The sequence below is a fragment of the Dipodomys spectabilis genome, unplaced genomic scaffold, assembly GCF_019054845.1.
Source record: "Dipodomys spectabilis isolate Male_0828 unplaced genomic scaffold, ASM1905484v1 ptg000552l, whole genome shotgun sequence".
In the NCBI taxonomy this organism is placed as follows: Eukaryota; Metazoa; Chordata; class Mammalia; order Rodentia; family Heteromyidae; genus Dipodomys; species Dipodomys spectabilis.
In genome coordinates this window covers 170,599-186,484 of record NW_024871229.1, presented here as the reverse complement: position 1 = coordinate 186,484, position 15,886 = coordinate 170,599, and the positions used below count along the sequence as shown (strand labels likewise).

General features: G+C 47.0%; 1 protein-coding gene across 2 annotated transcripts in view; it reads right to left on the bottom strand.

The window, feature by feature from the left end:
• The window catches only part of Iqgap1 (IQ motif containing GTPase activating protein 1), a 73,320-nt gene that overhangs the window by 29,238 nt on the left and 28,196 nt on the right, over positions 1–15,886 (bottom strand). For both annotated transcript variants that reach the window (XM_042670420.1, XM_042670421.1), the window contains exons 5-14: positions 14,811–14,887; positions 10,680–10,747; positions 8,521–8,634; positions 7,486–7,664; positions 6,719–6,803; positions 4,869–5,032; positions 4,061–4,145; positions 3,407–3,570; positions 3,151–3,311; positions 1,134–1,258 (exon numbers count right to left, since the gene is read on the bottom strand). In XM_042670420.1, coding sequence (XP_042526354.1) covers positions 1,134–1,258; positions 3,151–3,311; positions 3,407–3,570; positions 4,061–4,145; positions 4,869–5,032; positions 6,719–6,803; positions 7,486–7,664; positions 8,521–8,634; positions 10,680–10,747; positions 14,811–14,887 — 1,222 coding nt within the window. The remainder of the gene's footprint in view (positions 1–1,133; positions 1,259–3,150; positions 3,312–3,406; positions 3,571–4,060; positions 4,146–4,868; positions 5,033–6,718; positions 6,804–7,485; positions 7,665–8,520; positions 8,635–10,679; positions 10,748–14,810; positions 14,888–15,886) is intronic.

The following is a 15,886-nucleotide window of genomic DNA, read 5'->3' as shown; positions in this document are numbered from 1 at the left end:
CAGAAAAAGCCGAAAGTGGCACTGTGGCTCAAATGGTAGAGTGCTAGCCTTGAGCAAAAGAAGCTCAGGGACAGTGCCCAGGCCCAGAGCTCAAGCCCCAGGACTGGCAAAAAATAAAATAAAATAAAGAAATACAAATAAAAAAATAGAGAAAGGACAAAGCCTAGGAACCTCCTGTCTTAAATTATGCAAACAGGAGGTCAGTGGAAGACCATGCCCAGAGCTCCCTATTCCAAGGCAAATAAATAATCACTTCCAACTCACCGGCTACAGATTTTTCACAGGAAATACAAATTAAAATTAGAAACTCTTTCTCCCAGGCACCTTACATGAATTTGCTACTTTTGTAAGGACTCTACTAGATAATATAGAATGCAGCTGGTCTTTGTCCCTGATCTCAGGGAAGCAGCCTTTTTTAAACCCTAAGAATATCCTAAGTGACAGGTTTGTCTTTGCTATTTATGACGCCTTTAAAGTTTAAGGACGGGGCTGGTGTGCTGGAGAGGATTAACTGTACTACTGTGAGGCTGGGGCTTGGCTCCCATCCTATCAGCCTGCCTCGTCATCCCAGGGAAAGGAAGAAGACTGGAAATGGAGTTCAGTTACATGGCCAAAAATTCAATCAACTGTGTGTATGTAATGAGGCAGAAATAAAAATCTGGCTCTCTATCAAAGCTCAGATGAGCTTCCTTGGTTGGTGATACGCATCAGTGCCAGGAAGGGCACAGCTTTGTGTCTGGAGTACTCCCAGACCTTGTCTTGACTTATCTCCTTTATCATAAAGCTATCATCAGGAGTCAAGCACTTTTCTGAGACTCTTAAGCATGAGGGGTGGAGGGAGCCCCCACAGTTGCAGCCAATCACGCTGGAACTTGTGGCTGGTGTCTGAAGCCAGGACTGGGCTTTCAACCTGAGCACACTGGCCTGATCGCAGGTGCTTTACATCAGAAGCCCTGTTTGCGCAGCTGTAACAGTAACAGTCACATTCAACTCCAGCTGATTTCTTACTGGATCTGCTCACATAGTCATAACAATTGCCTGGCATTCTGAAAACCGTGTCCAACTGTGGTTTGTGGAGCAGTTTAGGCATCTTTACCAGCGACGCTGTCGGGGGTAACAGGGCGGCCACTCACGCTCATGCTCCTCTTGCACCACCAGGTTGACTTGGTCCACACAAGCCTGGATGTCATTCCAGGTAATGAAGGCGTTGTTCTCTGCATGTGCCTGAGCTTTCAGTTTCATCAACTCATCCAGATACCTGCCCAAGACACCAACCAAAACAGACAAACAGATGGTGTCAGGATTACTGTGCTAACAGGAATGAGAACAGGAATAAGGAACGAAGACCTCTAGGATGTCCGGTATGGGGAGTGGGGTATTGCCTCAAACAGAGTGTAAAAATGCAAGGAAAACCACTGATTCCCCAAATTCTAATTTCCAAGTAAGCCCAAATCTAGAATCAGAGGCAGCAGCTCAAGCAATTCCTCTAAAAACAAGAATGAACTAAGCATCCAGGATGAGCTGTGACTCAGCTGTAGAGCACTTGGCCTAGCATCCACCAGCATTCCTTAGTTCATTTACCAAGACACCAACAAAGCCACACACGAGTAAAATACGGACAGGGTAAGAAAGATAAATCCATAAAAAGGTCGATTTAAGCAAAAAATTATCAGGTAAAAATGTTGGGTGATAGGTAATAGGAAAAGGACTGTTTGATGGGCAAAGATTCAGAAGAAATGATGTTTTAGTGACAGAGGAATATGATAAATATAAAATGTAGAATAAGCTGTCTCCCTAATCCAGCAACAGGAAAGACGATTTTCATGCCTTTTGATAGGAGGCAATTTGAAGTATGCATCCCCAAAAACGGAGAACTAAATTATGACAACCTTGTGATTTTTTCTTTCTTTCTTTCCCCCCTCCAAAAGTGCTGGGGTTTGAGATTAGTGCTTTGTGCTTGCCTAGTAAATCTTCTACCACTTGAGCCACATGCTTTAGGTTACTTTTCAGATAGTTTTGTTTTTTTTAACATGTAATTTTTTTTGGGGGGGGGGCTGGTCGTGGGGCTTGAACTCTGGGCCTGGGCGCTGTCCCTGTGCTCTTCAGCTCAAGGCGAGCGCTCTATTACTTGAGCCACAGCACCACTTGGGTTTTTTTTTTTTTTTTTTTGTCAGTCATGGGGCCTGAACTCTGGGCCTGGGCGCTGTCCCTCAGCTCTTCAGCTCAAGGCTAGCGCTCTATCACTTGAGCCACAGCGCCACTTCCGGCCTTTTCTGCTTATATGGTGCTGAGGAATGGAACCTAGGGCCTCGTGTATGCAAGGTAAGCACTCTACCACTGAGCTGCCTTCCCAGCCCCAGATAGGGTTTTGCCCAGAAGGTTTTGCTGACTTTTTGTGGGCTACTCTCAAACACAATCCTCTGAAACTACACCTTCCAAAGTAGCTGGGATTAAAGTGTGAGCCACCATGTCTAGTAAGCTTTTAGATCTCATTTCCAACTTAGAAGAATATGCCAAATATGAGAGAGCTGGGATATTTAATAGGACAATTGGCTCCAGCACTTTAACAAGTCAGTATCATGAAAGAAAGGACCATTCTAGATGCAAAGAAACTAAGAGACATAGAAACTAGAGGCAACACAGGATCTTGGACTGGTCCCTGCTTTGGGACCATATGGAGCAGAATGAAAACAGACTAGGTTTAGAGGATTTGGTTTTTGTTGGTCGTGGGGCTTGAACTCTGGGACTGGGCGCTGTCCCTGCGCTCTTCAGCTTAAGGCAAGCACTCTATTGCTTGAGCCACAGTGGTACTTCCAGTTTTCTAGTGGTTTATTGGAGATAAGAGTCTGATGGACTTTCCTGCCTGGGCTGGCTTTGAACCATGATCCTTAGATCTCAGCCTCCTGAGTAGCTATGATTACAGGTGTGTGTCACTGGCGCCTGGCAGGTTTAGAGGATTTTAAAGAAGCATTTGATAGGAAATGGCGTTACTTTGGCTATTTGACAAACTTAAACACATATAGTGACATCACGGGGTGGGGGGGGCGGGGAGTGAGGCTGGGGCTGCAGACCAGTCCAAAACCCTACAATGGGGACTGCAGGAAAGACAGAAGAGCCCACAGTGTTCTCACCCGGCCCCCAGGTGCCCACCTCTGACAGTTCTCCTCCTCGATGTTGGTGAGGCCCGTCACTGAGCTGCTCAGCTGCTTCCACACTGTACTCATGTCTCCGGACTCCAGCGCCCTGTTGATGAGGGCCACCGAGGACAGCATCTCCACGGCGACCGAGAGCTCGGGATGCGTGAGGCTGTGCTGTACACAAGGGTGGGGAACAGTGAGGAAGGATTCTCCAGATGCTTGTGAGCGCGTGGGGACCCGCTACCACCTTGCGCCCACCCTGCACTCACTTCAGGACTCTGCTGCTGCAGGGTGGCCAGCTCCTTCTGGTACAGGTCAGCAGCGAACGGATACACCTGGGGCAGCTGGGCCTCGGGGTTCATCAGCTCCAACACCGTCTTCTCTGCGACTCCCTTCTGGATGGCGGCGTTTATGGCTGCCACAGCCGCCAGTCCTGCAGAGGACACAGGACAGAAACGCAGCGGGCTGAATCTTGAGGAGAGCAGGCAGCGCTCACGGAGGTGCATTCTGTACAGACACTGTCTCTACGTAAGTGAACATCAGCCACTCCTCATAAAGGTGTTCCCATGAGTGTGACCACGCAGTCTCTACTGTTCTCACCCGGTTTTTTTCCCCACCCAATTCATCCCACATGCTAACGCTTGTCCACCTAAACTCCTTTGCCTGCCTTCCTCTGGAGCCTGGCACGGCTGCCATTCAGCTCCCCACAAGCTCCCAGTGCTTCACCTGACTACACAGTGCCCCTCACCCCGCCTCTGCTCCTCCAGCTCCCCAGTCATCAAGTGCCACAGCAGAAGCGAGTCTTCCTAGAATTTCAGGAATTCTGTGTCACCACAGGACTTGCTTGTCACGACACCAAGCTGGGGGTGGTAACAGCCACGATGACACCCCCTGTCCCCCCCAACCTGGAAGAGCTTTCTTACTTCTCTGGTACTGCTGGGCGGCAGAGTTCGCAGCGTCCACTCCAGCCTGCACCTCCTCCTTCTGCAGGCGATCAGCCTGGCCATGCTGGGGAAGCAAAAATGGACACTGAGGACACAACATCTCATTCCCAGGCCTCCACCTGGCCCTTTCTTAACTTAAGTGCTGCTGCAAGGAAGAGGGAGCCACGCACACAGCGGTGGCTTCAGGACTGTGCAGCCAGGGCTGCACTTGGCTGGGGCCCAACTCCCTTCCAAACTCGGGAGAGTGGCTTTCCAGACACGCGACATCTTCAGAGACGCTGAAAAGCATCACAATGTTCCTCAGAAATGCGTATGCGCTGGTCGGCATGTTGATGCTGCTAACTCTGACTAACACAGGCTGGGAATTTGTCAGATGTACACCTGCCCTTACTTAGACAGAAAGAGAATGTCCTTTGTGTTCCTTAGGAAAACCGTGCAGTGTGCAATCGCACACCGCCAGCTCACACCAGTGTTCCCCAGGGTCAGCCAGGGGAGACTGGTGACATTGAGGTTGTCTTATTAAAGTGGAAGTTTCTGAAGTAAAAATGTAAAATTCAGGGTTTCCCAAAGGCTTTTTTCTGGGGAGGGAGAGGGATGGCTGAAGAGGGGTTAGATGGGGTGGGGATGGTGGAGCACAGCTCATAACTTTTCAAAAGGATTCACAACCCCCGAAGCAAAAGAGGACTGAGGATGATGTGTGCGGTGCCTAGGGACTGGAGGAGACGCTCTGGGATGGCCACAGCCAGTGTGGACGCCGCAGGCCCATGCCCCTCGTGCTGGTCCTCACCTGTCGCTTCTGCTGCCTGTCACTCAGGAGCTGCTTCAAGTACCAGTCGCTGTTGGGCTGCTGCAAGCCCCGCAGCGCCAGAGCGGGTGACTGCAGGGCCTTGAACAAGGCGGGCGCCGCCCCCTGCTCCAAGGCCAGGTCGATACTCTCCAGTGCAGACAGCGCTGCGGGCAGGAAAGGGCAGAAGCGTCTCAGACACCTACACCAGCGACAGAGGCTCCCCCACAACAAGCCCAGGCCAGGCGGCAGGACAACAGCTCAGTCTCTATTGTCTGCCTCAGAAGTGAAAGATTGTAGGATTAGAAGGAACCTTAAAGTCATTAAGCCCAGTGGGGTTTTAATCCATCTACTGGTCAGATTCCATAGTTTCCTGTGCCCATACCAATGCCTTGCTCTTTGAGGTAGACAGCTTGGTGCTGACAGACGCCTCCAAGCCAACATGGTTCCTGCATTCCCGCTAAATGCCAAGTCACTATCCAGGTAATGCCTGCACACTGCTCAGTAGTGGCAGAAAGCATCTCTGCAATTCACATCGTTGAACAATTTTACTTAGAAAAAGACAGAGAGGGGCTGGGAACGTGACTTAGTGATAGAGTGCTAGCCTAGCATGCACAAAGCCCTAGGCTGGATTCCTCAATATCACATACACAGAAAAAGCTGGAAGTGGTGGTGTGGCTCAAGTGGTAGAGTAGCAGCCTTGAGCAAAAAGCTCAGGGACGACGGTCAGGCCCTGAGTTCAAGTCTTAGCTCATGCAGAGAAGGGGCACTCAGTGCTGAGGTCACGCTTGTCAGTTGCCTGTGACTAACTGGAGCCAGGTCTCCAAGCAGAAGGACGCTGTCCTACACAATTGAACCACAACGCCACAGACTACAGAGTCTCGGTCAGGACTTAAGCTACATATCATACAGACTTGACAAAACCTTTGGAAATGCTCAGTTGTCAAGCATATTACTGGCTGAAATGGGAGATGAGCCCTCAGGGAGCAAGGAGGACGCTGCTCCCATGCTGTTATTTTCTTGAGCCACACAAGACCAAGTCTGTCTTGAGTGGCTGAATCTATGCTAGGAATCAAAATAATTTCTAAAGACGCCGAGTAAGTGATCTCTGCCTGAAAGAGTTGACAAATATATCAGACACAAAGATCAGGCAATACAAAATAATAAACCAAGAACAAAACTGTGTTTAGCCTGCATGGGATTGGAAGGTAAGGGCTAGTACTGCAAGCTGCGGAGGGTTCCACCGTGAGGGCTGGGCTGGGTGGCAAGTGCGGTGCTCAGCCGGCCCTGCGCAGGAGGTGAGGCTCAGGGCACTGCCGTGGGGAACTACATGTTTCCCATCTCAGCCAACAGCTGCCTTCAGTACCATGAGCCTGTCATCCTAGCTACCATGGAAATTGGGCAGACAAATCCACAAGACTCCTCTCTAGTTAACCAGCCAAAAATCCAGAAGTGGAGGCCTGGTTGGAGTGGTAGAGCACCAGCTACGTGAGAAAAAGCCAAGCAAGAACTGATAGCCCTGAGTTCATTCAAGTCCCAGTACCAGCCCCAAACCAAAGAAGTAGGTGTCAGCGTGAGAGTGAAAAACTGGAGTGGCAGAAGTGCTGCAGACGTGGGAGCTGCCTAAGACCAGCACCTCTGAACAGCCAGAGAACCGCGCGGAGCTCTAAGACACAGATTGAACAGGTTCACTAAGCACCTGAAATGAATACATTAAACCACGTCCTAAGTCCCAAGAGCTCAATGCACACAGGGTTGTATACAGTCAAACCAACATGCTGTTCCATACAGCGATATTCACTGTTGTATACAATCAAATCAACACACTGCCCTGTACAACAAAGGATACTTACTATTCACTTTGTTCACATTGCCTTGAATCTCTGCCTGGGTGAGCAGCTCCTCGTAAACATCTCTTTCTCTGTCCGAGTTTTCTGTCTGAGGGTGAGTAAATGTGATCACATTAGTTCAGGTGCTTGAGACCACAGAAGTCCATGCATATGCTTCTCTCCTCCACCACAGGGAAACCAAGAGTAACCGTGAGTGTGGCTCAAAGCCCTCTGCAAAGATCGGGGCCAGAGGCCAAGTGACGCTAAGTGAACATGAGCATATATTCCCTTGTCAGTGGGAGCTCGGGAGCTCCCGAGGAGGACGCAGGCGAGAGCCCTGCCCGCCTAAGTGACAGAAACAAAGAACTCCCACTCATCTGGTCGAACCACTACTAAATATCCCCATGCTGCTGATCACATGTATGGTGTATATGTGAACACCGTTATACGTTATAGACTGTGATAGACAATTTGCTCCAGGAAAGTTAGAATGAACTTGTGACTTTAAATGAGCATCAATATTCCACAATACTGTGGAATTCGGGAAATTATGTAATCACTTAATCACAATCAAAAAAAAAGAACCTCGGGGAAGGTAGGGAGGGAAGGGATGGTAGGGGGAAAACAATGGAGGGGGTAACAATGCTCAATAGGAAGTGTACTCATTACCTTACTCATGTAACTGTAACCCTCTGTATAGTATCTTTACAATAAAAAAAAATGACCTGGAAAGTAGTCATATCTAAAATATAAAGAACATAAATTAATTAGAAAGAGATGTCCTTCGTTACCCTGTTTTTGGCGCTTGTCATTTTGTCCTGCTTGGCCTGGTAAAGCACATCCTGGTAGGTGGGAGCCAGGGGCTCTTCGAGGTTTATGAGCATGGCGTTGGGGTTTTTCAGAGCTGCAAATGTGTCCACTGGAATCCTTCGGTCGATGGCTTCGTTGATAGCAATGACAGCAGCATGTACTAGAGAAAATTCAGAGCACAGAGTATGGAGACAGCAGCAGATCCCATAGAGGGCAAAGGCGCACACAACGCGGCATCCCCTATTGTAGAGAGGGGCTTCTGTGTGCAGCAGAGAATGGTGAGCGCGCTCCTTCTGGAGCCTCACAGCGCAGCTCTGCCCGGCGCCTGCTCATCCTGCAGTCTCACAGGCAAATGCTTGTAAGAGAACTGCAAATACCGCAAGAGGAAGATGGGTGTGGGGGGCACAGCTGCAGTCTCAGCACTTGGGAGGCTGAGGCAGCGGGACACTGAGTCCCAGGCCAGCCTGGGCTTCTACACACATCTCAAAGTAAAGGAAGAATAAACAAAAGTTGAGAAGGTGTGAGAAACTTTAAAAGGCACTAAAATGTAGGACTCATTTCCTGAACAAGAGTCAACAATTCTATGCTAAGGAAAGTCAACAGTTTATGTCCAAATAAGAAGACTAGAGGTAGGGGAAACAAAGGAGGAGGCAAGAATGCTTGATAGGAAATGTACTCATTACTTTGCTCATGTAATTGTAACCCCTCTGTACTGTATTTTCACAATTAAAAAAAAATAGAAAAAAAAAAGAAGAAGACTAGAGGTGTTGGAGGCCTGGTTTAGTGGTTAGAGCCTCAGCCAATAAGCAAAGCATTGAGTTCAAGTCCTGGTCTTGCAACTGGAAAAAAAAAAAAAAGAAGAAAAGAAAAAAAAGAAGACTAGAGAAATGTATTAAAGTCTCTGTGTGGACTTAACCTTGCTGACCAAACTGTTAATGTCCACCCATGATGGTGGCGGCTGTGGCCCTGATTACCGCCGGTGGCAATGATCCCACCCCAAGCCGACAATGACTCACGAGCTGCCTCATCCACCGAGAGCTCGTTGGCCAGGATGCCGCCGATCTTGCTGAAGGCGGGCATCTGAATCCCGTACTTCTCCAGCTCAATCTTCATGTTGTTGATTTCTTCTTCTACAGAAGGGGAGGGGGGCCCAGGGAGCAAGTTAAGCACCTCACAACTCAGAACAGGAAATATTCCTCAGCTACAAAATGGGGTCGGATGGCATCTACTTTTAAGTTGTAAGGACTCCAGTAAATAGTGTATGGAGGCACGCAACACAGTGGCCCCAAACCATGATCATCTTAGGGGCACCAAACGACCTGAAAGCAAGAAGGCCTCTATTTCTCATCACAGCTCAAAACTGCCACTTCTGGTATTTCCTACAATAAACTTCTGAGTAGAGGATCTCAGCAGTAGTTACAGTTATCTTTGCCTTTATAGAATCCTAATCACTGCTGCTATTCGACAATTTTTCTTCTTTTTTTTTTGTGCCAGTCCTGGGGCTTGAATTCTGGACCTGGGCACTCAATGCTAGCTCTCTACCACTTGAGCCACAATACCATTTCTGGCTTTTTCTGGTTTTCTTCTTTAGAGATTGGAGTTTCATGGGCTTTCCTGCCCGGGCTGGCTTTGAACCATAATTCTCAGACCTCAGCCTCCTGAGTAGCTAGGATTATAGGTGTGAGCCATTGGCCACTGGCTACAATTTCATTTTTTTAAGGCAGAAAGCCAAATGATAAAGAAAACAACATGTATAGTTTGGCTTTGGCCCAAGTCTAGTGAACAATCTTCCTGGAAGGAAAAGTATCAAAGTTAAAAGGTGTATTACTCATTTTAAACACTCAGGCCTATAAAATAACCACCAGTTTGAAAGATGGGATCTCTCTCACGCCTAACTTACCACCTCTGCCCTACGTCCCCAGGCCTCCGTCTCCTCAGTCACCTGAATAGCCATGTACACGCAATGCCAGGCTATTTGGATGTGCTGTGTCTCCAAGGCTCCTACACTGGAGCCTTGGTGCTCAGGTGAGCAATGGGAGAGGCACGAGAGCTCTAAGTGGAGAGTGGAAGGTCCTCAGCTCTCTGGAAGCACTGCCCTCAGTTCTGGCAGTCCCAGATCGCACAGAGCAAGCCTTACCCACCCGGCTCTCTGGCTCCTGTATGGCAGTGATCTCTCACACAGGTGCTCCTCCAGAGGCCAAACCAATGGGCTTGCTGGATACGGGACTTTTGGCTCTCCCCAAAATGTGAGCTTTAAATAAGCCCCTTTTGGGGCTGGGAAGGTGGCTCAGTGGTAGAGTGCTTGCCTTGCATGTGAGGCCCTGGGTTCAATTCCTCAGCACCACATAAGCAGAAAAAGCCGAAAGTGGTGCTGTGGCTCAAGTGGTAGAGCGCTCACCTTGAGCTGAAGAGCTGAGGGACAGCGCCCAGACCCAGAGTTCAGGCCCCACGACCAGCAAAAAAAATAAAATAAAATAAATAAATAAATAAATAAATAAGCCTCTTTTCTTTGTAGAATTATTGAGCTGCAAGTATTTTTTTATGGGAACAAAATGGGGCTGGGTACTGGTGGCTCATGCTACTCAGGAAGCTGAGTTACAAGGATCAAGGTTCAAAGCCAGCTCAGGCAGGAAAGTCTGTGAGATGCTTATCTCCAATAAACTACTCAGAAAAAGCTGGAAGTTGGTGCTATGGCTCAAGTGGAAGAGTACCTGCCTTGAGCACAAAGAGGCTCAGGGAAAGCACCCAGACCCTGAGTTTAAACTCCACGACCAGCAAAAAAGCAAACAAACTGACAAAATGGACTGACTAATAGGCTTAGAAACACTCACCCAAAGAAGTGTAAGCTGAGATATATTGAGCTATTGCCTTGCTTGCCCTGCAGTAGGTGCTTGCTAGAAGGGACCATGCGTGAACATTTAAAGCTGGCTGTTAACCCTACTATACTTCCTACAGATGAACATTATCTCAAAGAGATATTCATTTATACATACTTACAAAGATTCCCAACCTCAAATCCTCTCCACCACTACAGGACAAACATGTTAGTTACATTTCTTCCATCTCCCTTGCCAGAGTATTTTTAAAGTCCTCAATGTCTAAAATGGGAACGGTTGGCTTTCCAGGCTATTTCCACATAAAGCAAACATTCCTTGCTAACTTTGTAACTCCTTACCTGTGAAGTCAACCTTGCCATACAGGTCTTGAATCTGAGGTGCCAGCCCTAGTTTGAACAGGTACAAACTAGAAGACATAAAAGGAAAGAGCTGAGCCTCTGCTGTGGCAGCTGCTGCTGCCCATAAAGAATAAAACCATTGTGGGCAGAGACTGGGGTGTGCCCCCTAGGTCCCTCTGCTGCTACAGGCTTTGACTTCAGATCAGATTTTAGCTTTACCTATTAACACTGTCCTAAAAAGTCAATGCAACATCATGCAAACAGTAGACAGGGAAGCCTGACAGAGATCTACGGACAACTAGAAACTAATACTAGTGTCATATTTAAGTGACGTCTCCTCAGTTCACCTCATCTTTCTGTAATCAGTTAAGAAGACATTTTAGAAAAGGCTTGAGAAAATGATCCAGATACCAAATCGCACTCAAGCTGAATTGGTATTATTGATGTAAAAGTTCAGTTCCGGTAATTTAAGAGTTTTAAATAAAGTTCACCCTATATATCTTTACTTTTCAAATAAAAAGTACATCTACTAGACCAGCTCCATGCAGGTAGAAACAATAAAATCTCATTTGCCAATGTTTACCTAGAACTAGCATACTTTAATAAGTATCAATCAACATTTCACAGATAAACAAATGTCTATGTGCCTGTGTTAATAAAGCTTGAGCAGACCAGAAGCGATGAAGTAGAAGAGTTCTGAAGGCTTGTTTTAGGCTGACACAATCAAGCCATAGCAGCCTACCAGCAAGAGAAAAAGTAAGAATCCATCAGAAGCAAATTCTAGAAACATGTTTAATTGGCTTCTCACAAATATCTTAAACCTCAGCATCACCTACGTTCAAAATTATGGATCAAGCACACAGCATCACAGAACTGACCAGATCTTAAAATGAGTAATAAAGCCAAATGTAAACTCAAAAAAACTCAAAACCAACCATAGCAAGTATTCTGAAAACTCATTGTTTATACATCCATGCAGCTAATCATCTCAGAAATGTGAGTATAAGTCATACATATATAATTAGACGATTTTCTTGGAATATAATGTCATAAAGTTTCTCTCTCCAAAGATTTAAATTTACCAAAAAAATGTTTCCAAAGCAAAATAACAAATAGCTTTCTATACATGTAATATGGTCCTTTAAATGGCTTTCAGACTGCCCGGCATTGCTGGCCTTCTAAACTAGCAAAAATGTATTTCTCTCTTGGATTTTTTTTTTTACCCCCATTCTGAAATATAACACTGGTTGCCACTGTTCTCTAGAGCCGTGAGATGAGTTCACTTTCAATGTCTTTCAATAGCAGACTAATTCATGGCACAGTATCACTGGCTGACAATGAAGAAGAGCCTGGGTGCCATCTTCCCTAAACCTTTAACTTTTTTTTCTGGGGGGGGGGGGGGGGGGTCCGGTCGTGGGGCCTGAACTCTGGGCCTGGGCGCTGTCCCTCAGCTCTTCAGCTCAAAGCTAGCGCTCTACCACTTGAGCCACAGTGCCACTTCCGGCTTTTTTCTTTTTGCTTATGTGGTGCTGAGGAATCGAACCCAGGACCTTGAGCATGCAAGGCAAGCGCTCTACCACTGAGCCACCTTCCCAGCCCCAACCTTTAACTATTAGGTAGTTTCAGGAGTAATTGTGTGTGTATGTATGTGTGTCTGTCTGTCTGTGTGCTGGTCTAGGGACTTGAACTCAGGGTGTGGCGCTATCTCTGAATTCTTTTGCTCAAGATTAATGCTCTACCACTTGGAGCCACAGCTCTAGTTCTAGCTTCTTTGGGGGTAGTTAGTTGGAGACTTTCCTGCCCAGGTGGGCTTTGAACTGCAATCCTCAGATCGCAGCTTCCTGAGTAGCTAGGATTACAGGCATAAGTCACTGGCAACCAGCCAGAAGCTTTATTTTGATGAAATGCTATTGCCTGTTTTAGTTTGTATTGCTGAAGCTTCTGAGTAGCATTTTTAAAAACTCATGGCCTAGTCAGGAGACTAAGATTGGTTAGAAGTTAGCTCAGACAGACAAATCCATGTGACTCTTATCTCCAACTAACTAATCAAAAGCTAGAACTGAAGGCGTGGTTCAACCGGAAGAGCATCAACCACACGCGAAAAAGCTAAGCACTGTAGAGAAGGGGGTAGGACAGTCACTAGGTAGAGGAGAAGGGGTAGGATCGTCTCTAGGTTGAGGCTCAGCCTAAGAAACAGAAGAAGAAAAAATAAATAAAGTGTGTGGGGAGGGAAGAAACGGGAGGGCGGAGGATATAGCTTGTTAGTAAAACTCTTTGTCTAGTGTGTACTTGAGACTCTGGGTTTAGTCCCAGCATATCACACACACACACACCCCCAACAACCAGGGACAGATAAGGCCCCTTCCCCTCCCCCCCCCCCCCCCCCCCCCGCGGGTTTAGGCCCAGCATATCTCACACACACACACACACACACCACCAACAACCAGGGACAGATAAGGCCCCTATCCCCCCCCCCCCCCCCCCCCCCCCCCCCCCGTCACCGTGGAAAGGAAGGAACCTATCGGGAAGGAAGGTGCTAAACAATCATGCCCACTCCTCATGTCCATTGATGCCAGCCCACCTTTCAAGAAAAAGACCACATGAGAGAGGAAAGAAACCATGGGTCCCACAGCGACACACACAGCACCTATGCATTCTCTAAGCACAGGCACACATGCATGAGAAATGGAAAACAATAGTGGACTTCCTCTCTTTGTCACTTTGACTCCATTATTAATTAGAAAGGCACAGTTAGTTCTTCATCTGTATTTCAGAGACCTGAGGGCCTGGGACCCAGGTTACATGAGTGGCTGTAGAGCTAGTAGGAAGGAATTCTGCCAGCCTGGCCTGCGTGCCTGCCAAGGTCACAGAGCCATTGTTGGTAACCTTCACAAGGTTATCGACATAGGAGGCTTCACGTAACACTAAGCCAATCATGATGCCTAGAATGAAGCTGATTCTGGCTCAGACACATTGGAACTGCTACAGCCCCAATACAAGAGATCTACAACTCATCAGCTCTCATCACTCTTTTAAGTATGTTAAATGGATTTTAGTGCTAACAATGACCCAACATACATGAGACCAGAAATCTAGAGACAGGGCTTGGAGCCTAGCACAACGGAGAGTACCAGGACGACAGGCTTCTCTCAGACCAACATGATGCACACGTTCACTCAGAGAATTTTTATCAAACACATTCACAACATGCTATAAAGAAGCACTCCAAGCAAAGAAACCCTGCATCGTGTCGCATTTGCTTCTATCATTGTCTCTAGACCCATAGCCAAGTGGCTGAGCTGCAGGGCGGCCTCTGTCCTGTATTTACTGCAGCATGCAGACCAGAGCATCACCGCAGTGTCTCCCCTTCTATCCTACTCTCCTCTGGACCGTCTACCTTTTCCCTATAAGACAAGGCTGAGTTGAATCAAAGAACCCAGAACTTGAAATTAACATTTTCCAATCTTGCATGAAACATGAAATAAAAACAAACAACGAGTTAAGTTTCAGTTCCTATTGGCATACTTGTGTGGTTATAGCATTTTTAGTGAATGGGTGGATGGCTTTATAACAGCAAGGACCTAGATGACTAAATAAAAGAGAGTGCCCAGCCAGTGGCTCACATCTGTCATCCTAGCTACTCGGAAGACTGAGATCTGAGGATCCCAGTTTGAAGCCAGCCCTGGGCAGAGAAGTCTATGAGACTCATCTCCAATTAACCATCCCAAAAAACTGGAAGTGGGGCTGTGCTCAAGGTCGTAGAGCACTAGTCTTGAGCACAAAAGCTGAAGGACAGCACCCAAGCCCTGAGTTCAAGCCCCATGACAAACAATACTTAAAACCCCACAGAGAGACACCTGCTCAACAATGGAACATTATGCCATGTTTTTACAACAAAATTATCTGTTATTATAGGAATATAAAAGTCTTTGTCTCTGCTCTTTAGAAAAACACAGCTGTTTTGTTTCTTTTCTTTTTTTTTTTTTACTGTTTGGTGGGGCTAAAAGCCTTCTCTTCTACATGAAAATATTGAAGCAAACAGGCAAGCATGTCCAGTTCCATACCACAGACAAAATGCACAAGTGAGAAGTTATTCTTTGTGCGCTCGTTTTGGCAGGGAAACTGGCTCACCTGAGCGCATGGATGCAGTAGATGCATCGCGGCATGTTCTTCCGATCATAGATGTCTGTTGTTTCTGGGTAAAAAATCTAGGGAGAAATAAGAGAAGGAGAATCGGTTGCCCATTTGCTGGTTTTGTTTGATCATTCATCAATCATCAGTAATAGATATAAAAATACAGACAATTAGAAAACATTATCGGCGCCGGGCGATGGTGGCTCATGCCTGTAATCCTAGCTACTCAGGAGGCTGAGATCTGAGGATCACGGTTCAAAGCCAGCCCGGGCAGGAGAGACCGAGAGACCGTGAGACTCCTATCTCCAATAAACCACCAGAAAACCGGAAGTGGCACTGTAGCTCAAGTGGTAGAGCGCTCGCCTTGAGCTGAAGAGCTGAGGGACAGCGCCCAGGCCCAGAGTTCAAGCCCCACGACCGACGACAAAAAAGAAAAAAAGAAAACACTATCGGCATTTAGCAAATAACTTCTTTAGGGCCAATGCTCATTTCAGTGTAATTCAAAATAAAAATAACTATTTAGGAAAACTCTATTTTGGTCAGCCCACTAAATTCCATTAAGTGTGTGAGGGTGAGGTACTTACGTCAGACTCAGACCTAGGCAAATGGAATCAAAGTTCTAGTTTAGTTTAAGTTACTGGCAAGTGTCTGAAGCTCAAAATCTCGTTCTTCCATCTACCATCTACCAATGTAGACCAATTCTTGAACACCCCAATGGCAAAAAAAAGAACTTCAGCACTTTGCTCTGAAAACTCAAGGACAGAAGCTAGCCTTCTGCAAAGACTCAGCTCTGGGGCTGGGATGTGGCTCAATGGTAGGGCCCTTGCCTAGCATGCACAAGGCCAAGCCAGCACTATAGGGATGGGGGTGGAGGGGTGGGGGAGAGAAAGACTCTGCCCTGACTCAGGTCAGCTCAACAGATATATAGCTTTATATGTAACCATGAGCTCTCTGAGTAGCATGCTAAACAGGAAGTGCTTTTAGCCACTTTCTAATACTTCACACCAAACTCGTATTCTTACTCTTTACTTGGTTACAAAAACTTACACTTCGTAAGCTCCATCACACTGAGA